Source organism: Syngnathus scovelli, chromosome 14 (assembly GCF_024217435.2).
Source record: "Syngnathus scovelli strain Florida chromosome 14, RoL_Ssco_1.2, whole genome shotgun sequence".
Taxonomy (NCBI): Eukaryota; Metazoa; Chordata; class Actinopteri; order Syngnathiformes; family Syngnathidae; genus Syngnathus; species Syngnathus scovelli.
The window spans coordinates 14,907,235-14,928,490 of NC_090860.1; the positions used below are offsets into that span (position 1 = coordinate 14,907,235).

General features: G+C 45.6%; 3 protein-coding genes and 2 non-coding genes across 5 annotated transcripts; 1 reads left to right on the forward strand and 4 right to left on the reverse strand.

Moving 5' to 3' along the window:
* The first annotated feature begins 18 nt into the window (after positions 1 to 18).
* gemin2 (gem (nuclear organelle) associated protein 2) lies at positions 19 to 2,046 on the forward strand. The gene is made up of 10 exons (XM_049741216.2): positions 19 to 279; positions 365 to 446; positions 566 to 655; positions 741 to 800; positions 874 to 990; positions 1,066 to 1,110; positions 1,188 to 1,256; positions 1,387 to 1,497; positions 1,576 to 1,634; positions 1,770 to 2,046. Exons 1-10 carry the CDS (start codon positions 155 to 157, stop codon positions 1,807 to 1,809), a joined length of 798 nt encoding a protein of 265 aa, XP_049597173.1. The 5' UTR covers positions 19 to 154; the 3' UTR covers positions 1,810 to 2,046.
* A 145-nt stretch (positions 2,047 to 2,191) lies between these two features.
* Positions 2,192 to 6,046, reverse strand: pnn (pinin, desmosome associated protein). Its single transcript, XM_049741189.2, has 9 exons — positions 5,908 to 6,046; positions 5,384 to 5,482; positions 5,058 to 5,129; positions 4,905 to 4,980; positions 4,730 to 4,824; positions 4,388 to 4,463; positions 4,155 to 4,310; positions 3,945 to 4,083; positions 2,192 to 3,867 (listed from the first exon to the last, which is right to left on the reverse strand). The coding sequence occupies exons 1-9, from the start codon at positions 6,018 to 6,020 to the stop codon at positions 2,636 to 2,638; spliced, it is 2,058 nt and encodes a 685-aa protein (XP_049597146.1). The 5' UTR covers positions 6,021 to 6,046; the 3' UTR covers positions 2,192 to 2,635.
* Positions 6,047 to 6,573: 527 nt separating this feature from the next.
* Positions 6,574 to 14,798, reverse strand: LOC125981247 (F-box only protein 33). The gene is made up of 6 exons (XM_049741197.2): positions 13,934 to 14,798; positions 13,154 to 13,258; positions 12,826 to 12,986; positions 12,539 to 12,750; positions 12,143 to 12,440; positions 6,574 to 11,969 (listed from the first exon to the last, which is right to left on the reverse strand). The coding sequence occupies exons 1-6, from the start codon at positions 14,365 to 14,367 to the stop codon at positions 11,704 to 11,706; spliced, it is 1,476 nt and encodes a 491-aa protein (XP_049597154.1). The 5' UTR covers positions 14,368 to 14,798; the 3' UTR covers positions 6,574 to 11,703.
* A 5,889-nt stretch (positions 14,799 to 20,687) lies between these two features.
* On the reverse strand, positions 20,688 to 20,759 carry trnar-ucu (transfer RNA arginine (anticodon UCU)). The gene has a single exon. It is a non-coding gene; the product is annotated as a tRNA-Arg (tRNA).
* A 183-nt stretch (positions 20,760 to 20,942) lies between these two features.
* On the reverse strand, positions 20,943 to 21,014 carry trnag-ucc (transfer RNA glycine (anticodon UCC)). The gene has a single exon. It is a non-coding gene; the product is annotated as a tRNA-Gly (tRNA).
* Between the last annotated feature and the right edge of the window lie 242 nt (positions 21,015 to 21,256).

A 21,256-nucleotide genomic window follows, 5' to 3' on the forward strand; every position in this document is an offset into this window, starting at 1 on the left:
CGCTGTCTGCGCGCGCATCATGATGACGTCATCAAAACGCGTTTGTTGGCAAGATGGCGTCCCAAATGAAATCGTTTTTACTACGCCCATAAAAGACGAGCTTTCTGCAGAATTATATGTCTCATTGAAGGTTTGATACACGTCGTCACACAACATGAAGTCTGACGTGGAGGATTTAATGCCGCGGCTGCTGCCGATTGAGTGCAGCGGAGACACTTCAACGCTTCTAAACTTGGATGGTCCGCCAAGAAACCCCCAAGAGTATCTTCGACAAGTCCAGTATGCCTGCTTTTGGCTTCCATTGTCGAACCAAAAAAGATTCCATTAAGGTCTATCTCCTCATTGCTCTTGCCCTCCCCATCAGGTTAGAGGCAGCGTTGTGTCCAGAAGTGGTGGTCGCTCAGATTGACCCCAAGAAGTTAAAGAAACAAACTGTCAACATACCTGTGAGTGACATGTGCTTTTAGTTTGTCCCCCCCCCCCCCCCTCCCCTCATGGGCTGGAATTGATCCAAACATTATTTTCCATTTGAATTTTTGTGAGCATCGATTGACGTGTGTTGCAGGTGGCAGAGTGCCACGCTGCTCCAGCTGGTTTCTCTCCCAGCCTAGATTGGCAACAGAGGCAAGTCAGCAATTTTTCCGGTGTTAGGCAGGTGATTAAAACCAACGACCTACGGTCTCCATACTTAAATCCGCGTCCTCCATTGAAACACTTCTGACCTTTTCTGCATTTTTCAGAGTATCACAAAGAACAGACAACACTGGAGCAGCCACTCTCTTGATGACAATGTCGTGATGGTGAGAACAATGATTTTCATCTCTTTTGTTATTGTGCACCTAGTACGTCATGTATGTGTTTGTTCACGTGCAGCCAAAGCAAGCAGATGAGGAGGGCTGGAAGAGGTTTTGTTTAGGAGAGCTGCTCTGTCAAGGTGCATTATCCTCGCAGACAGAGACTGATGCAGAAGCCGGGCTGGACTACAGCAAGGTTGGATGAAATGACACTAGGATTCCTCTGCATAGAATCGAGAAGAATCCAGGAGTATTTTTTTTCTTTCACCAGGTTGGCTTCCCACCCTTTCTGAGCATTGTCAGCAGACTCAGCCAGGTAGGTTTCGGTCCAAACGCCGCCGCCGCTGCTATTCCGAATCAACCTTCCACTCTATGGATTTGCTTTGTCTGCAGTCCACCGTGTTGACAGTGTTGGACATTCTGATCAATTGGTTTGAAGAAAGAGATTTTGGGCCCCAGTTGGTGAGTTGGTGCCTCTGTGGACTATAAAGAGCACCCATCGTCCTGGCCTTCCTATAAAGAGCACCCATCGTCCTGGCCTTCCTAAGTCCTCCGAAATAAATGGGGCTCTTCTATCCCCCCTTTGTCACAGGGCCACTGGTTGTATGCATTGTTGGGTGCTTTGGAGAAACCGTTGCTTCCCGAGGCCCATTCTTCAATCAGACAGTTGGCAAGAAGATGCGCTCAACTACGTAGTCAGCTGGTAAGATGTTCCAAATGTTGTAAGAATAGGTACTTGTGTCAAAAAGACACTGTTGATTTACTGACCTGCTTTCTGTAGACGAGTCAGGACGATGACAACTTGCCCGCCCTCAATCTTCTCATCTGTCTGGTTGCAAGGTAACGGACACATCTTGATCAATTACTTTTGATGACGGAGCTTGTCATCATTGAAGGAGTGCCAATTGAAGCATGCGTAAGGAAAAATTGAAAGAATTGACTGTTAACCTCAAACGTTAACTTCTTTTTCTGTAGATACTTTGAGCAGAATGACCTAGCAGACCAGCCGGAGTAAAGTGTTTGTGTGTTTGTTTGGGACATTACGGATGACAAATGGATCCCAGGACGACCAGAAGGCTGCAGTCAAGTTACACTGCAGACAACTGGATGGGCGTTCGTTGTGTTGATGAAGTCATGCAGCTGTCAGACCACTCGTGTGTCTTTTGGTTCTTTTTATACGAGCGGTGAAGCGTGCTATCAGAATGTTGTACATACAATGCAAAATGAAGCTAGTAAAGTGTGGTGACAAGCACCTTCGGTGTGGCGTATCATTCATGAACACATCTGTACCCAACTAAGCTACACTGGATACCAGTCAAGTAGCATGCAAGTGTGATGCTGCAGCCTCATCATGCATATGACATATTTGCATAAGTAGAAAAGAAAGACACGCTTGCTAATTTCCTCACTTTAAATTTGAAGCAGGGTGGCTGATACAAAACAATGAAATACATTTTCAAAAAGCAATAAATCACATACCACAACCATGACGTGGATCACAGTAGTCACAACAATTGAAGACAACCAGTGTGTGACATAGTATGTCATTGGCATGGTAACACGGAGGTGATGGAAAATGTGCCATGTTTTTACACGAACCCAAAAAAAGTAAAAAATATTCATTTCAAAGATACCAACGGCTTGAAACATTTTGAACGGGTCAAATTCGAGAGAACAGCTTTCTTGTATTGTGTTACATATTCTTGTGTCCTAAAATCAATTGAGTTTTACTATGCGCAAATCTGGGGACTTGGATTGAATGCAAATTGGACGAATGATTGGGTTTGACACGATTGCCCCGCAGTCCCCAGCTTCTTTGGGAGACCAAACGGGAGCCCTTTTTAGCGTCTTTTGTCCTTCCTTTCTCTGTCCTTATTCTCCCTATCACTACGAGCTGACTTGCTCCTGCCTTCATCGCTCTTTCTCTTCCTCCCTTCCTTGCCCCCACTACTCCCCCCTTTCTTGCGATGACTCCTGTCCTCTTTCTTCTTGTCCCTGCCCGACGGCCTCTTGCCACGCTTGCCGGCCTCCCGACTACGACCGCTGGACGAGGAGGTCGACGAGGAGGACGAGGAAGAAGAGCGGCTCGAAGCGGATGAAGAGGAAGAGCTTCCGCTGGAAGAGGAGCCAGAGGAGGAAGAAGAGGAGCTGCGACTTTGACCGCGGTCTTTCTTTGACTCCTTGGCCTTCTTCCTCCCCCTGGCGCCACCTTCTTTCTGTTCCTGGAGGACGGCGGCGGGGCCGCTCTGGGGAACCTGCGTATCGGGCTGAGGCTTGTCGGCCGACCCGTCCCCGGATTGCATTTGCTCGGCCGGATTGGGGCCGGCGGAATCGTTGAGCTCGGACGAAAGAATGGCCGCCGGCTCCCGCTCCTCTGCTTTGGAGGCCATTTGGGATGCGGGAGAGGCCGCCGCCGTCTGGGGGTCGGCGGGCAAGGATGCTGCCGCGGCCCCCGGGTTGAGATTTGGGAGGGCGAGCGGAGCGCTGCCGCTCGCCTCTTGTTGGCTCACTTCCATTGGAGACGCGATGTCCGTCTTTTCCCTTTCAAGATCTGCCGGGCCGCCCTCTTTACTGTGTGTATCCTGCTCCGTCTTACGGCTGTCCCCTTGTTCTTTGCCTGCCTCCGCCTGTGATGCTGGACGCGCCTCGTGATCCTTTTGCTCAGCGCCCACCTCTTTCTTTTCCTCACCTTCCTTCACCTCATCCCCTGCTTCCCTAAACTCCATGGCCTCGTCCTCAATTAAGCCTTCCCTGCTGTCCCCTGCTTCCTCTGGCTCAACTTCCCCTGTGACCTCTCTTGCCTCCCCCTGTTCTCCGTCCACCCCTTTCTCCTTCTCCTCCTCCTCCTCTTCCTGATCCTCATCCTCATCATCCTCCTCATCTTCCTCCATGCGTGCAGCCCTCTTGTTACCTGTCACCTTGTCTACCTGACCTGCTGGCTTACCCTCCGCCGAGTGGTCGTTCCGTGTCGCTGCGGCGTTGCCGTCCTGGTCGCGGTTTAGCTGTCGACGTGGCCGGGACTCCATCTTGTTGATGTGTTCCGTGAATGCCTCGCGCCTTTCTTCAAACACAACTGTTCAAAACACACCATCGTTACATTTGGCACAGCGGGCACGGTAATGACGACAAGTTCAAAGAACTCCATCTGACCATTGAGTTTCTTGGTGGAGTCATCGAGGAGTTTCTGGGTGGCGGAGCACATCTTCCCAGGTCGGTAGAAGATGTGTGGCCTGGTCTTGGTGCGAATGAATTTCACCAGGAGGTTATTGTGGCTGGTCCACTCCTCTTGCTGAGCACAAGGGAGAAAACGGCAATCAGGAAGTGAATACAACATTTGTGATCCGAGACGATTTGTCTTACCAACTGAGCCAATTCCACTTTCTGTTCCAGTAGTCTCAGCTCAGTCTGCTTGGCTCTCCTCTCCTCAAACAACTCCCTCTTCTCGCTCTCCAACTTCTTCTTCTCAACCTCAGCCTGAACCTCAAGCTTTTGTTCGATCTCAGAGCGCCGCTTTTGCTGAGAGGGGGGGAAAAAAAACGTGCCTGGTTTGAACATTGTTTTTTCGAACGAGCTTTAACAAGCAAAACACTCACCTTTTCTGTGCAAACATTAGACTCCTGTTTAAATTTTTGCAGGGTCCCCATGAGCAGGCCGAACATGCGCCGATTCCTGAGCCAAGAAACAAGAACAGAGTTGTCACCGTCGAATATTCTGTTGAATCCATTGTTCTTTCAGTTATTCGAGGGATTCAAATCTATTTGGCTTTGAAGTTTCATGAACAATCTTTTCCCGTTACTGAATTGATCATTGCCGTTTATTTGGTATTGTTGAACGACTAAGCAAAGAGAAAAGGCAATGCAAGAGGGTGAACCTGTTTAAAAGAGAGGTACTGCTTCGGTATTGATTTGTGCAGGGATTCTGAAATCCCATCCCACCTCTGTTTGCCCTTCTCATCCATGGTCTGATCTTGAATGAGGTCCCGGCGTGTTCGCTCTTTGGAGGTAGCTACAACTGACGACTGCAACGCCGGCTGCAAACGTAAGAAAGCGAGCGGTAAGCAACCAGTGAAGCCTTCTCTTCAAACGATGCCAGCGCTTGAACTCGCTTCACCTTTTTGACATCGTCGTCATCCTCGGCGTCGCTGTCGTGACGCACATCTCTCCTGGCCCTCTGGTCGCCTGCCAGCCTGCGGACCAAAACACATGAACACATCAGTGAGTCTGAAATGACAGCGGGATGAAATGTGAGACAACCAAGCGTCACCTCAACAGAGCACCCTCGATGTCTCTCTGCTTGGCAGGGGGGCCACCGCCGCCAATGTCGGAGAGACTGCGTCTGAAGAGAAACGTCATAAAATATTGTATTCATACCATGAAATGCTTTGGTCTCGGTGGACGCAGACCACAGATGTGTCCAAGTCTTAAAGGATTGCAGGAATTATGTTGAGCCACGTTATGTACATTTATTTAAAACAATTTAAGATCAAGTAATAAGAAGTAAATAAAGCTAAATATAGTCTGTTCGTTGACCTCTGTCTCAAGCCCTGAAATGAATGCATCAAGTTTGTTGAAGTTTCTCCTGGGCATTACCTGAGCAGGTTAAATCCTCTTCCTCTACCTCCTCCTCCTCCCACTGCTGCAACTCCGATGCCTGCCATGGGCCCACCGAAGCGGCGCATCTGGCCCGGTCTGAAAAGACAAAGAGTCAAGTTAACACACTTTGCCCAGTGTGAGTTTGTGTCTCGAATTGAGATAGATTCATCTGTATATAGCGCTCATCCAATAGCCCTTCTACCAAACAATGAATGAATCATTCCCAGGCCTCCACTCGGGAGCGACATACGACGATTACCTGAGACTTCAAAGACCATTTGCATACGCCGTGTTGTTTTTTTTTTTGTGTGGCTATTTTAGTGAAACGCTAGCAGTAATATCACATTTATCTTCAATTTGTATTGCAAACAAAGAACTAGCAATGCCGCGCAGGGGTAGCGTTTGCTTGCTAGCTAAACGAACAAGGCTAGCACACTCCCACCCTCAGTCCTGTGCAATGGAAAATGCGCTCGTCAAATGGACTGCATAAAAGACACAAAGTTAAAGTTTGGAGGTTTTACCTGGATTCATTGGGATCTCGCCCTGTTAATTTACGAATATTATCATCAACATTTCTCAAGCCTTCTTTGGCTTTTTCAATCTGTTCTTGCAAGCTCCGCACCGCTACCGCCATCTTGCCCTCCCTCAGCAAAGCGCCAATCACACGTGCTTCTTCTTCTACTACTTGGCTTCATAGAGATACATAGAAACACTAGAGAACGCTTTAGCTGGTTGAGGACGTGCAGACCTGTCCACCATCTTGAACCGGGAGTCACGGGAAATGGTCACGTATGGTATGGTATGGTATGGTATGGTGGTGAGACATTTGTGAAAACCTTATTAAACTCAAATATGAAAGCGGTAGTATTCGTAGAAAGCTTTATAAACCGGTGCCACTGCCTGGTTTTTATGTGCTATGTAATAGTGTCATTCGAAATAAAATATACGTAAATCAAACCAAATGGGTTACTTTTGAAATATTTGCTACAATGTACCATATAGGAATTTTCTATGATACTAATTGGCTGCCAATATTAGTTTGAGTCATCATAGAAATCGAATTGACCCGAATGTTTTGAAGGGAACACCTAATTTGGCTTGGTACATTTGCTTTCTTGTCATATTGACATGAGACTCTGTGGTCATGTGATTAAGTGTGCACAATAAGAGAAAACAATAGAAGCAAATTACATTTTGATGCTTTTATTCACTGACTAAAAGAAGCAGCATTCATTCAACACAAGATTCAAAACATTCAATCAATTTCACCCCTACTGCTTACTGAGATGTTTTATGTGTGTGTGTGGGGGGGGGGGGGGCTCCAGTGCCACCACCTTGGCTCAATACTGTTTGAGCTGAGCAAATAAGATCTGATCATTGCAAAGCTCAGCGATGGACATGCCACATAAGGAATAGTTGGCAGACTGGGCCAAAGCAATTCTAGTAATCACGTTTGAAACGATTTGACGTTCACCAACAAACAATCGTTTGACAGAGGAAAAACTGAAATTAGGCAAAATACTTTTTGGGAAAAGCTGGTCGATTTTCCCTACTTGTCCTTGATTTAACCGTTGCTCATCTGTGAGCAGCTCAAACCATCTTATACTCTGTTTAAAGCCTAAAAGTGAAATGAAAATCATTGATCATATGATGTCTTTTAACACATAGGAATCTTGTGGTTCAGGGTCAACTTTGACCCCTTGCTAATGCAATGCAAATGTTTAAAGCCACGATTATGTGCACATTGTAACAGACAAAAATCACACCGAAATGGGAGTCAGAACATTCAACGGTAATTTTCAAACTCGTTTTGAAAAACACACACCCAAACATAATATTTGATGATGTTCATAGTCTGTATGATTTCATAATATAGTATCTCATAGTCATAAATTCAAGCGGACACATATTTTGATGTAGTAATAGTACACCACAGTAAAGAATTGTTGAGACCTCTACAAATATGCACCGTGAATGTTTTTCTATCTATGTACTCGTATGGTATATCTCATTTCGTCCTCTGTGGTTCTCTAGAGATCAGCACTACTAGTAAGACTGCTGTTATTGCAAACGGTCCTGATTTGAAACAAATGCACAACATTCGTACCACGATAAAACTGGGGCCATCGAGCCAGTCTCACAGAGACCAAGAGTGAGCCTGCCGTCACCGCGCCTTCCGCACCAGAATCTTAAGATCTTACAAAGGAAACTATATGATTATGCCAATCATCATAAGGCCAAGTGGTATTCCCAGTCCTTATCGTCTTCTGTCCTTGATTCTGTGTGACCGCGAGGGGAGAGAAAAACAACAAAAAAGTCTGGATTAGATGCATTCCTCTTGCATAGTTGTGAGGCCTGGGCACCTGCCTGTTGACTGCCTGCCTGCCTGCCTGTTGATAGCAGCTTTGGCTCTTCAGACTTGACTAGAAAATCCAGAAACAGGGCCACAGTAACCAAGATTGCATTCAATAGTTTGCTGACACTGACCGCGGATCGTCTCGTCGTCAAGCTCGGCGCTACAACTCGGTGACCGCCGGCGTGGAAAGTGCATCAGACACACACAAGATGGAGCTAAAACAATGGGAAGCTAGCTCATCTCTGCTGAACACGAGATGTCTTCTAAGGCTCTCAGCGTGGATGTGACCAGACTGACCATAACCAGTGCAATAAACATCCAGTGTGGAACAAAACAAGATATCGATGAGAATCCAGCCAATCCCGGACCATCAAAGTGGAAGTCAACCGAGTGATTTTGATAGTGAAAAGACCTAAAGCTGGGTGACGCCTCGTGATTGATTATGTGGAAACAAGTTTCGATGATTCCGTTCAGCCATCTCAAATGTGAGGGTTTGTGTTCCGGACACAAAATATCTTCAAATGGTCACTAAGTGTTGCATAATCACACATGCGTATATCACTTGGCCTTTAAATGTGTGTGTGTGTGTAAAGACCACACCTTCACACTCATCCATCAGTCCAGCTGCTTCTCTGGTGTGACTGGCTATTCGGAACAAGCTGCATCCTCATTTTTGCAAACACACCACTTTTGCTGGACACGTGTGTATATATATATATATATCTATACTATATATATGCAAAAATATATATTTCTATAGTATCTATCACATGAATTAGCATTCAGGCTTTAAACTTGATGTCAGTCAGCTGACCTGAGAGTCACCCAAGTTCTTCACATTCCTAGCAGCAAATTGCTTTTCAGCTCAGAGCGATAAACACTTTGGATGAAGTCCACCGCGGAATACAGTTCAAATCAGGCACACTGGTCTTTAGGCCCGAAAAACTTCCAGTTCCAGCCTGGTGAAGGAATGCTTCATTGAATCTCATACTGGCTAGTACACTGAGATGCTTCCCTGTGTCCCAAATTGCCTTTCTCCTTGCTTTACATTCACGCGCGCATGTCTACTCACTCATGTTGAGCAAAGACTCTCTAACAACTGTTGTGAATGAGCGCATGCTGGATTCCAATAGCCGACAAAAAGCAATCCACGCTCACAACAAATTAAAACCGTAGCCAACAACAATGGCAGGATCCCCCCCGTGTTAGTTTTCCCTCCAACAATAAAAGGTCCTAGGGTAAAGCTTGTGAGTAGGAGACAACAACAAGGCAGACTGGGGGGAAAAAAAAAAAAAAAACCCAGCAACAATTCGAATGTGAACTAAAAAAGCAAAACTACTGGAGCATCCTGCTGCCAGTTAACGTGACGATACGGGCACTGAAACCATGGCATTGAAACGTTTCGCTCCATCCATCCATCCAACCGTGACTCCTCTGCTGGTCTCATGAGCAAACGAGAGGCCTGAGCTATTGTTTTTATTCCTCGACATCTGATTGGACCATGAAAAACCTCTTCTTTCTGTTCTGGCGTCCTGCTGCGAGGTTGACTAAACATGCGCAAGCCAAAACAGATACTGCTAGAAGGATACACACTTGGTATGTGTGAAAAAAGTGGCGAGTTGTAACTGAGATTTTTCCATTAGGAGCTACTTTTTCCGCTGGCACGAGTGCCGGCCGTATTATCTTTGAATGCATCTAAACACACACACCATTGATGATGGAAAGGAGGTGTAATCATTGCTGTACAAACACCCTACTGCCTAAAACAAATAGTCATTCATTCATTTACGCCCCCCCCCAAAAAAAAAAAAAATCTAGTAAAACCTTATTTTGGTCAGGTGTGTTTTGCTGCTCTTCAGTATACACAAAGTCGTACAGGCAGAAGCCAATTATCCTCTTTAAAAAAAAATAATCTTGGTACCCAAAGTGCAACAATCCTGAGATATGGACCAAGAACAAGAGATTATCACGTTTGAACCATCTTGGTCCCATTACCACCCAACAAATGATGGACAGCCGGAAGCCCGAAATAACGCTTGGACTGAATGTTAGCCCGACGACACGTTGCCCTGACAAATTCACCTCAGGCCACCCAAGCCCACTCCATCCATCCATCCATCCATCCATCCATCCATCCATCCATCCATCCATCCATCCATCCATCCATCCATCCATCCATCCATCCATCCATCCATCCATCCATCCATCCATCCATCCATCCATCCATCCATCCATCCATCCATCCATCCATCCATCCATCCATCCATCCAGTGTGCCAGTCGTCCGCCCGCATTGATTAACCTAATACCTTGAAAACAAATGTACGATTAGGTTGGCCGGCAAATCTACCAAAGTGGATGTCAAACTAACCAGGACAATAAACAAGCGCTTCTGGTCTCCAAGGCAACTGTGACTCAAGAGGAAGTAAAAAGAGCATCTGCAAGAACCGTGATTGCTTCCACATCCTCTTCTTGACATCATCCAACCAGCGTCCCAGTCAAAGGGATGTAAAAGCTTACCTGAGACTAACCGCAAAAGCCGTCACCGTAGGAATGAGCCGTAACACTCGAAAATTCCGTTGTGCAATAGGTGACTTTTTTTTTCTCCCTCAGACAAAAGTTAACCCGAGAATACTCAAGATTTTTGCTTTTTTTTTGTTGTAATCCCCTCTAGCACAAAATGAGCCATTGTGAAAAGAACTGTGATTTTTCACTTTCACCCATGCTGTTCTTAATGACAAGAAGAAGAGCAGGTTTCCACGGACAAGGCGGCACTTGGACGCAAAAGCTGGGACGACTATTCCCCATCTTTGTAAGCTTCCGACAGATTTATCAATCACCGGTATAAAGAATTTCAAATGGAAATTGCACACAGGAGTTCATTGTCACGCAAGCCTATGCACTTCATGCCATCCATTCATTCATTCAAAGGTCATTTCCATCGCTTCCATAGTAGCATGTACAAAGGGGAATCGGGGATAATGGTCTAGCTCGCAACGACAAAAAGGGGGGGGGGGGGGGGGATAAAATAATAAACTAGGAAAACAACGAGTAGGCTCTCTTGTCAGTTTCTGAACGTTATCATTTTGTCATGAGCACCTACCGGAAGACAAGGCTCCCTAATTTGGCAACGGCAAAATGAAGCTTCAAATATGCTTCATGAATCATTCGTTGCCACTTTTGACTGATCGAGACTAAACTAACAGTGCCATCTAGAGGAGTCTGACAAGAGAAAAAATGGTTCATGAAGCAAATGTGAAGCTTCATTTCCATCATCATGATATTTTGAAATAATCTCACTGGATAAAAAGGGCAGAAATTGTGCTGAATGCAAGCAAATGCGTCAACAACGTGACACCGACATGACTCTTGCTGAGAGCTATTCAGTGAGCACTCAGTTTTTGCACTCAGCGTCTTACCCAGGAAGTGATGGGTACATTAACAACTTCTGTAAAACAGACAAAACAACAAGGTAAAAAAAAAAAAAAAAGAAATAAAAAGTTGAAAACTAAAGCTAATAGCTTGGGTCCGAGCACACGTTCACGCCAAGTATTTCTACCATCTATGAATCAAGCATCCTCCCTGCCCTGTTAAAACATAATATCATACAGTGGCTGCGGGCTTTATTACATGAGGCACCACTTATGTATGGGCCCTGAAAGACATGATTAAGCCTACAACTTGAATTGACCGGAATGTCTAACTGTCAATGAGGGGGGCGCCTAAAAGGTTGCTTTTTGGAATTTCTCAATTTCACTTTTGAACACCCGAAACCAGAAATGACAGCATTTGCCTAGCCTTTGTGATATGCCCAAAAAACTCCTGCCAAGGACACAATCTGCCTTGCTCGAGATCAAGATGAGATTGGTGGAGTGCGCTGTGAGCTGACGTGGACTTGCTTAATCTGGCCTGGCCTGGCCTGGCCTGGCCTGGCCTGGCCTGGGCCCATCCCAACAACTGGCCTACATGCCCATGCTGAAGGCATGCAGTTCACGATGGAAATGCTGGCTGGGCTCAGTCAAAACCAGGCTGTAATCCAAACACGGGTGCCACACTCTGCCGAGGCCGAGCGAGACCTCTTTGACCAGGTTATGGACCGGATCGCCTTCCAGAAACACCAGCTGGTCCGGGTCAAAGTCGATGCTCTCTTCAGACACGGTCAGGACGCGAAGACTGGATCCTCGCAGCCGAGAGATTGCCACCAAGTTATGAGACCAGACGGTGTAGCCTGGAATGAGACATGGACGGACGGACAGGCGCATTTGTTGGACAAAACTAGGCATACTGTAGTATGTCCATTGAAATTTGGAATTGCGGCGGCAAGATGCGGCGCCGCTGCAACCCAGCCAGCCGCCCGCCCGCCCGAGCAATACAGCGTGCAGCGGATGATCCTGTACTCACCGTGAATTACGAGCACAGCCAGCTGAGTGCACCTCCAAGCCAAGAGGACCAATGGATCTTCATTGCGATTGACGCTGAGGTCCGGGAACTCGGGGTCATCCCTCAGTAAAAGGAAGTGCGTCAGCGTTTTGTTGTACTGCTGAGCGATGAGCTCCAGGGTGGCGTCCGTCACCAGGGTGCTGTAGCTGTCCAGGTGAATGCGCTCCAGCGGAAGGCTCGGCTTGAGCGCTCTGAGCAGCTCGGAGCTGCTGACCTCGACGGCCATCACGTACACTCGCAGGTTGGCGCTCACTCGTACCTGGCCAAGGGGGTGGTTTCAGCGTTTCTCACAAAATACAATGGTGTTTGCACAAAGGGGCAAAATCAGGCCAATATCAAGGTCGATTGGTGCTTTACCAGCGCCTTCCAATCATCATCTGTGGCTGTCCCGTCCAAAGACTTGACCTCCAGCGTGGTGCCGTTGAGCAGCAGGGAGAGACGATGCAGCGGAGTGCGCTGGGGCGATGCCAACAGGCTACAAAGCTCAGACGTCAGATCGGAGAAATCGAGAGCCAATGAATGAAGAGAAGAAAGACGCTCCAACTCTGGCGGTGAGATGAGCGCCGCACCTATCGGGGAGAAAAACTCGCCAATGATTACACGCACACACACACACACAAATGCAAAGTGACAGTCATACATACCAAGCTGGTGGTCCAGTAAACTGAGGTGCTGCAAGGTCTCAGAGGAAGGATTGGATAGGCATGCTAAGGAGGAAGGAGTCACCACACCCAGCATAAAGCTACACGACAACCACCGAAGCTGCCTGCTGTGAGACAACAACTCCTTGAACAAGCGCTGGATCCTGCAGCGGAGGAAAGAGCAAAGAGGGAGGTGATTGCTCCGAGAAATAGCCCACTTATTCATGGGAAAAGTTTAGAAATGATTGATGGCGCTCGCTTTGGACATTTTGAACAACTGCTTTTTGTGGTTGCAGATCATTCGAGATCTTCAATGTTGGAAATGCCTTACTCGTTAATTTTCTTGTGGTGAATCTGGTGTAAGTTGGAGTTGTTCAAGAGCCCCTCTTGTTGGAGAGCACACGTGTCGCCATATAGACGCAACTTCTGCAGGTTCCTGAGAGAAAATGAAAAGAGAAACGGACTGAAACTCTGCACCTGCAGCCATAGTTTTAGTTGAAATAACACACATGGAGAATTCATAAAGAGACCTATCCCGAATTGATGCATACTATGAAACGCGTTACATCATTCCACCACCTCTATTATCAATGATACTTGACGGGATCCACGCTTTACGATTGCAATTGTGTGGACGTGCACTAGCTAAAGAGAGCCAACTACGTCTGCTCACATACATTGTTAGCGCATGTGGAATGTTTTGCATGTGCGCCATTGCTGATATCAGCAAATGAAGTCCACAAACAAAGCCTTCCATCCTTCCTTCCTTCTGTATGGCTGCATTCTATCTGCCAGTAGCACGATAGCTAGAGGCTCACAATGTCACGAGCACCAAGCATTGTTTGGTAAATGTCAGCAGAAAAGCATGCACTGTGTACAGTCAAGTGATGCAAATGAGGAAAAGTGGTTTGCTCCGCCATTGAGGCTGGCTGGCTGGCCTGCCGGCCGGCTGGCTAGCTGGCCGGCTCGCTCGATCGATCGCCAGTATTACATAAGTCTTGGGCTAATAAGGTAACCCATGTACGCTAATCGCAACACAGCTGCTAGCTACAGAAAAAGTCCAACATGACACAGAGGGCAGCGTTGATCATTGAAGCAGAAATGGAGTCACCTGTTGTTGCGGATGTTGCTTAGCACACACAACGCCTGGTCCACGTAGGTGGCCATTGCGTCCCCCCATCGCTCGGACGGCTGCGGATCGTTGTCAGGACCGGGAGAAAGGTCCACTCGAGTGGAGGGCGGCTCGTTGTTTAGGGATCTGGAGCCGACTTCCCCGGGAGCCAGTTCCAGCTGCAGCTCCCGCACGAACGCGCCGAACCTCCGCATGAGGAACTCTAATCTCGAATACTCCTCAGAGCTTGCACCGTTGCCACCACCTATCCGGAGTTTGAGTTCGCTCCACAGGGCGGGATAGAACAGGCACTCCCTCCATCGCGAGCAAACGGCGGAGGCCCGCAGCTTGTCTCGGTCGGATAGAAAAGAGAAGATGTGGACGATCAGCTCACTCGGTAAAGCCATGGCTCCCACACCACCGCACAGAGCCATGGCGAGCAAGCACACAGTTGAAAGGGAGGGAGGGAGGGAGCGAAGCAAGCCAGAAGAGATTTCACGGCCACAACCTCACGGAAAATTGGTGCCGCAGTGCAAGCTAGGAGCAGCAGCGGCGGCAGCGGTAGCAGCAGCTGCGTTGCGTTGCGTTTCTATTCGAGCGAAAACAAACCGCTTCCCAGTTTTGCCTTCAATAGTATTGGACCCAACTACTTCCCGGAGCTACAGGGGAACATAATACCAAGCACATATACTTCTCTCTGTAAGAATCGCCAAACTAGCTGAAATGCAATTTTTCAAAACCGATCTAGATGTTAATACATTTCAATCGCAGTGTTAGTAGTTGGCGAGTGCACGTCGGAGTCGCACGGCATCAATGGTTTCGCCCTGTATGCTCTTATTTTTGCCATACCCACGCTACCGCAAGAGGGCAGTGTTTCTCCTTTGAAAATATGTGACCATGTGATCTTTGGAGCTGAGTCATTTTCAGACACACCCCCTTCTCTACATCGCCCCTTCCAAAGAAAGACAGCAGGTGGCGACAAAATCACTGCAGCAACACACGTTTCCCGAATTAAAGAATACATATGCATTTTTTTTCCCCACAGTTTGAACGCAGTTTTTGTGCCACTCCAATAAACAACTACATTTCAGTTGACTTTTTGAACGGCACATTACTTTGCCTCGTTTTAGGGCCTAAACTTTCTCAAGCAGTCTCAACCTGCTCAACAACATTTTTTTTGTGAAAATTATTCAATGACATTATAACGTTATTAAGAGGTAGATTAGGTCACTTAGGTCACCCACCGAAGGTTCAGCTCCAAAACTCAAGGCCCGCCACATATACTATATATGCTGTAATAGTTACAGTGTGTTGAAATTGAAAGGTGAAATTGTCCGTTTTTGTTGTGATGCCACCCACATCTGTAAGTGACATTGTTTCAAGAAGTCTCAATGTGCTCTTCTGGCCAGACATTCCATGGTCTAATGGTCTAAGCCAGTAGGTTCTTTTATCGCTGCTTTTCTAAATAATGCCCAGTCACAGTTGTATGCCATATAACCAGTATTTATTGCTTCGAGGAGGCTGTTTATTGTGTTTTGATTTCTGTTTCATTTATTGTTGTTTTACTTTGTTTAATGACTGTGTGATACCACTGGCAGGAAAACAAATTGCCCGTCAGGGATAATAAAGTTCTTCTCCACCTTGACCTTGTGCATAAAAACTAATTGCTCACGAACAAACACACACGCACACGCACACGCACACGCATACGCACACGCATACGCACACGCACACGCACACGCACACGCACACACACACCACCACCAATAACAACCAGTTGTTTAATTGGTAATACAATTCACAACAACCAAATGAGGGTGTCACCGAGTTGCAAGCTTACAACTTAATAACAACCATTATGAAAATTCGGCAGTACTAAAAGTGATGGTTTTTGTAATCATTAACCACATTTGCATCTTTACAGATCACAAGTTAATACATTCTTTTCATAAAGTGTATGTAGAGCGAAAAACTTGAATGGCAATTCTCTGACCGTCTTATCTTAAATTTTGATTTCTAAATTATTCTCGGATGAGAAATTCGTGATAAAAGAATCTTTACGAACTGAAATTGAAAGATGAAATGCAGATGCAAGTCAGCCACAAAACGCTAGGTGGCGATAAAGCTCCGTTCATTCAAGTGTACCAGGAGTTGGCAACATAGGTTGGAAATGCATTTATTTGATGCAGTCAGTATATATATATATATATATATATATATATATATATATATATATATATATATATTCAATGGGAAATGGAGGAGGAGAAGAAGAAGGTAACATTTTCACCTTCACATACAACATATTTGACCTTTTACATAGACACGCATTTGATGTTGCCAGCCATTTGAAGAGCACACACACTAAAGCATTGGAGTTTTATATTTCTAAAGGAATCATTTTGATCAACAGAACCGGATTAGATTTAATTGAGAGATCAAGCCCAATAGTATAGATAAGAATGTCTGAATGTGTGTGTTAATAGAGAAATAGCAAAATGATTTTGTACAGGATAATTGGCTGTGAATGTAAAAGCGCCACACGCATTAGCAGCATAAAATTCAGCAATAAGAGATAAAACACATCAAATCCAATTTCCCAAGATGAATTGTTACTGTTACACAGAGTATGGTTATTTCTGATGGCGAAGGCATACAAAACATTTAGAATGTTAAATCAAGTGGAAAAAAACAGTGAAAAGAACTCAAAATGGCCAAGGCGTTACAAGTGACATAAGAGTGAGAAGCTGCAACTCAGGAGGGGAAGACGGAAAGACCTTGAAGGACGTCGGCTGTGTCAAACGGAGGCCGTGAGGGCTGTTAAGAGGAGGGAGGATGGCCCCATTTGAGAACAGACTGCTGACCTTGCACCCCAGTCAGTGGGCTGCTAGACCAACTGGAGAATGGGTGGAGAATGGGCGCAGTGGGGGGAGGGAGCATTGGCAGATAGGCAGCTGCTCTTTGGATGTGTTTGCTCCCGGCCAGGCAAAATCGGGTACCCATTCAAAACGAGCATCAAAGAAAGCCAAGAGCCCTCTTTTAGGCAACATTTCCCTCAAGAGTGCCCAAGAACCTCTTGCTTATGGGAGCTATTTTCACTTTTGACCATTAAAAAACATCCTTTTTTTTTTCGTAGATCAATTAAAAATGGTGGCGTCTCCTGTGTGGCACTTGTTAGCGATGATCATCTGTGGGCTATTTAGGTGACGGCTGTTGCCACTTTGCTAGTCTCTCATGTGCTTTTGTCTCGCCAGTAGTTGCACTTTTCTTCAGTTTAGTACGACTGCGATTCGCTGTCCTCTGCTTAGTGTTGTACTTTTGAGTTGTTTTTGCTCCACTGCCCTCACATAGTGTTGTTATTATTTGGGTCCTCATTGACCTTTTGTCGTATTTAGGTACTAGTTTTAGTTGACGGTCTGCTTGTTAGTTTCTTCAGAGTCTAAGCACAAACTTTTACGCAGTAAATGGGCTTTCCACCCACCTATTTTTATTTGAACTGTCACAAATGACAAAAATAAACCCCAATCCTACACCTAGATTTCGCAATGAATAAAAGAAGCAAACATTTACGTATGTGTGCCATTCTCCATGCAGAACAGCAAAGAGGTGACAGCAAAGTTAGAGGCTACTGCGTTTCGGGAGCCCTGGGTCGGTGTCGACAAGAGGTTTTCAGAAAAGAAGAATGAAGCATTTCCACTTGAATTGACGGTAGATGAAGGCCCAATCCCATTCCTTCCTCTTAAATCAAAACCTTTGTCTCGCCCCTTCCCCAGACTCTTCTTTGGAGGGACGAAGACAAAGCGATCAAACCTAAATGCGCCCCGGCAATTGTAAGTTACAAGACTCGCAATGTCCTTGAGCCGTGTGCTGGTTGCAATCTGGTTTCTTCCGCCGCCGTTCAAGCCAGCATTTACCAGCAACCCACAGAATGTATGTATCAAACTATCTCATACAAGCATGAGTAAAAATCAATAACTCTTACATGTGTGTGTATATCCCCTTTTGTTACACTTGCCACTGTTGTTACCCGTTGCAGACTGTGTAGAATCGGCAGTCAAACTCTGGCCCGCGGGCCAAGTTTAGCCCGCGGTGTCATTATATTTGGCCCGTCGAGACAAATTGTGCATCGGCTTTGTAGGAAAATTGCAAATTGTCCACTTTTAAAAAAGTGACAATTTTCTAGCCATTTTTGATTACCATTCATCTTTGTAAACATCTGAACAGTTCTCACAAGTCTCTCATTTCAAAAGTGGGTGTCATTTATTTTGAAAGCGGACCTTTGACCAGCAGCTCGGGGCTTCAGATTTTGTTCAAGCTCAGAGGTTCCATTGCTGGTACTTGAGTCACTGTCCAAACTTTCTTTCCCAAGTACACTCTTGAAGTCGTAACTGAGGACATGAAAATGATGTGCAATAAAAAGCAATGTCACAGCAAAACTTAGGTCTGTGTAGTGGAGTAAGTCATTTAACTGACACAATTAGCGAGAAGCGCAGAGATGGAGTGCCGCCGATAAAGCTGCAAATATCACCTAGGTTGCCCAAGTGAGATTAAACATACTAAATCAAAGGCTATAGCATTGTTTTGCACTCATGTATATACATTATTTATTTTTCGATCCAATATTTATTCCACTCGTGTCATCAGATGTGACCTTGCTGTGCACATTTCAATAAATAGTCAATAGTCAGTGTGTACATCATCAGATTCCAAGATGAATATTTGATGTCGTTTAATAATTGATCGGATTCCCTTTTCACAAGGAAAGTGTGCCCTTCGTGCCAGGCTGCTGTGACAATTTAAGGCAGAATTTAAGCCTGTGAAGCAGCTTTTAATGACAGGAGATAGGACATGACTTCACTCGGCCATTTTGTACAACAGTTAAACCTTTGACCATTTTTCATAAAGTACACGTATAACACAGCATATTGTAATGAGCTTTGATTGTTATTTTACAATACTGCGCTTATCTTTAATATTCATATTTGCAGAACAAATTTGCTGTTAGCGTGACTCGAAAGAGTAAGGAGCAGCTTTCTTGCTGTTGGCGACAAATGGAGCAATGCTATAACAATAGATAGGAAGTTTAAAAAATAGAATCATGAATGAAATATTCAGCAGACTGAGCTTGCTGTTATTGCTTTTCTCCATCATTTAATGCCTAACTGCTCCTCCCTCTCGGGTGCAACTGGGGTTGTAAAGCTAATGTTATTTTGCAAATTAATATTCCTTAATTGAACTATTACATGCATGGCTTTCTCTAAGCACAAAGAAAATAACAGGCATTCTTCCTCAAACATTGACAGGATTTGCAGAAGGCTTTCAATGTGCTGCTACGGGGACGCCGCAAAACAACAGGCTTTACTCCAAAAGCTTGACAGTGACTGGATGCATTTTCATGGATGGATGGATGGATGGATGGATGGATGGATGGATGGATGGATGGATGGATGGATGGATGGATGGATGGATGGATGGATGGATGGATGGATGGATGGATGGATGGATGGATGGATGGATGGATGGATGGATGGATGGATGGATGGATGGATGGATGGATGGATGGATGGATGGATGGATGGATGGATGGATGGATGGATGGATGGATGGATGGATGGATGGATGGATGGATGGATGGATGGATGGAATTGTGAAGGGACGGCAAAGCTTTCTTTCTGTCGTTTCATGACTTGTGCTACCATTTAAATGCAGTACACTACCCGAGAGGAACGCAGCGATGCATGCACTCCACCAATAGGGGGGAGAGAAATTTGATATTGCTTAGCTGCAGGTAGCTTCAAACCTTCATTTATGCTGATGCAGCAGCCACAATGCCAAATTTTGGTCCATTCTCCCAGTCCAAGTTGACATGAGTTGCTTTCGTCAAACATATTCAAACATCCAACTGCCTCAGCTTGTCTTGTGTTTTTGTCCCAAGTTTCAACTGCTCAACACGCCACAATGGCTGTTTGATAGCATAAATATCTCTCAGAATATGCAAATGCCTGACATTTTTCAGGCATTGATTTTTCTTAAGCGCTTCAAATGTTTAATCGTCACTATTGCTCATCCTCTCTCCTTGCATCATCCCACCCATCTGTCAATCAAAAACATCCCACTAGAAATGATTCAAGTTTGTTTGCTAACAGCTGCCAAGTCCCAGTGGAATAGAACAGCTGGAAGCCCTCAGTCAACCTTAATAAAAAACTTTTAAGCACATCAAAATTGGAAAGAGATGCTTTTCCATGTGCGGGAGTGGTTGGCAAATCAATTGCAAAAATGTATTTGGAAAAAAGCATTACCCTTATGGGGGCCCAGTGGCGTACATCCGCTTGCTTCACAGTTGTTCTTCTCATGCTTGCGTGCGTGGCTTTTCTCCCACATTCCAAAAACATGCATGTTTGCCACTCCAAATTGTCCGCAGGTGTGATTGTAAATACGTAGCGGCGTGTCTACTTTTGCCCTGTGATTGGTTGCCGTTTGGGATGGACAGCCCTAAAGCTGCTAGGATAGGCTCCGTCCGGCGTGCCTGCAAGAAGTGGTTCAGATGATGAATCAATGAGAAAGTCTTAGACGTTGCTCGAATCCTCCCTCTGTTTCCAAATCCCTAGTCACTGTGGAATGTGGTTTCCCTGCCTACGAAAACGTTTTCAAACAATGGGTTAGCTGAGTGAGTGTGATCACATAAAAGTCCATCAGTTTTAATTAGCGCACTTTGGGACATTGCAAGTCCACAGTGCAACAATCTGTAAATAAATGCATTGGCTGGGAATCGAACCCAGGGCAAATGCTCAGAAGGCAGCAATGCTAACCACTACACCACCAATGGGGTGACAACAAGTACAAACAATACAAATTGCAACTTAATAACAAGTTTGTGTCTTGGCTGGACCAAAACACAATGATGCCTTGTGGCAGCAGAATGGCCATTAAAAAATTCACGCTGTGGCCTTGCAATGCAAATCTTGCGAATACTAAGTTTCCGCTGCAGCACAACAAAGACTTAAAGGGTTGCATTGGCTGGGAATTGAACCCAGACCAACTGCTTGGAAGGCAGCTATGCTAACCACTACACCACCAATGCAGTGACACACATAGAGCAAAAAGAAAATGGGAAGGAAGACAAAGTAAATGCAAGCCGTAAATTGTAAGGGACACATGAGACAGAATTCAAGCAGCTGCTACACAGATAAACAGACACGCACTTTCCTCTGGAGCGTGTTGAACTTAATGATTGTCCCGAAGGTCCGGATAGATAAGGATCACAAAGGCAATGTGGCAGGCACCGACGGCCTTGCCTGACAGCAAGTGTTGCTGGGAAATGAG

Excerpts from the sequence above, each read along its gene's own strand:
- LOC125981247 (XM_049741197.2), bottom strand. The coding sequence starts at position 14,367 with ATGGCTCTGTGCGGTGGTGTGGGAGCCATGGCTTTACCGAGTGAGCTG. Across the intron at positions 12,987-13,153 it reads CACCACAAGAAAATTAACGA|GATCCAGCGCTTGTTCAAGG; the intron begins GTAAGGCATTTC and ends CCTCCGCTGCAG. Across the intron at positions 12,751-12,825 it reads TTTACTGGACCACCAGCTTG|GTGCGGCGCTCATCTCACCG; the intron begins GTATGTATGACT and ends TCTCCCCGATAG.
- pnn (XM_049741189.2), bottom strand. The coding sequence starts at position 6,020 with ATGGCGGTAGCGGTGCGGAGCTTGCAAGAACAGATTGAAAAAGCCAAA. Across the intron at positions 5,130-5,383 it reads AGAGGATTTAACCTGCTCAG|ACGCAGTCTCTCCGACATTG; the intron begins GTAATGCCCAGG and ends GTTTCTCTTCAG. Across the intron at positions 4,981-5,057 it reads ATCGAGGGTGCTCTGTTGAG|GCTGGCAGGCGACCAGAGGG; the intron begins GTGACGCTTGGT and ends TTTGGTCCGCAG.
- gemin2 (XM_049741216.2), top strand. The coding sequence starts at position 155 with ATGAAGTCTGACGTGGAGGATTTAATGCCGCGGCTGCTGCCGATTGAG. Across the intron at positions 1,257-1,386 it reads GAGATTTTGGGCCCCAGTTG|GGCCACTGGTTGTATGCATT; the intron begins GTGAGTTGGTGC and ends CCTTTGTCACAG. Across the intron at positions 1,498-1,575 it reads CTCAACTACGTAGTCAGCTG|ACGAGTCAGGACGATGACAA; the intron begins GTAAGATGTTCC and ends TGCTTTCTGTAG.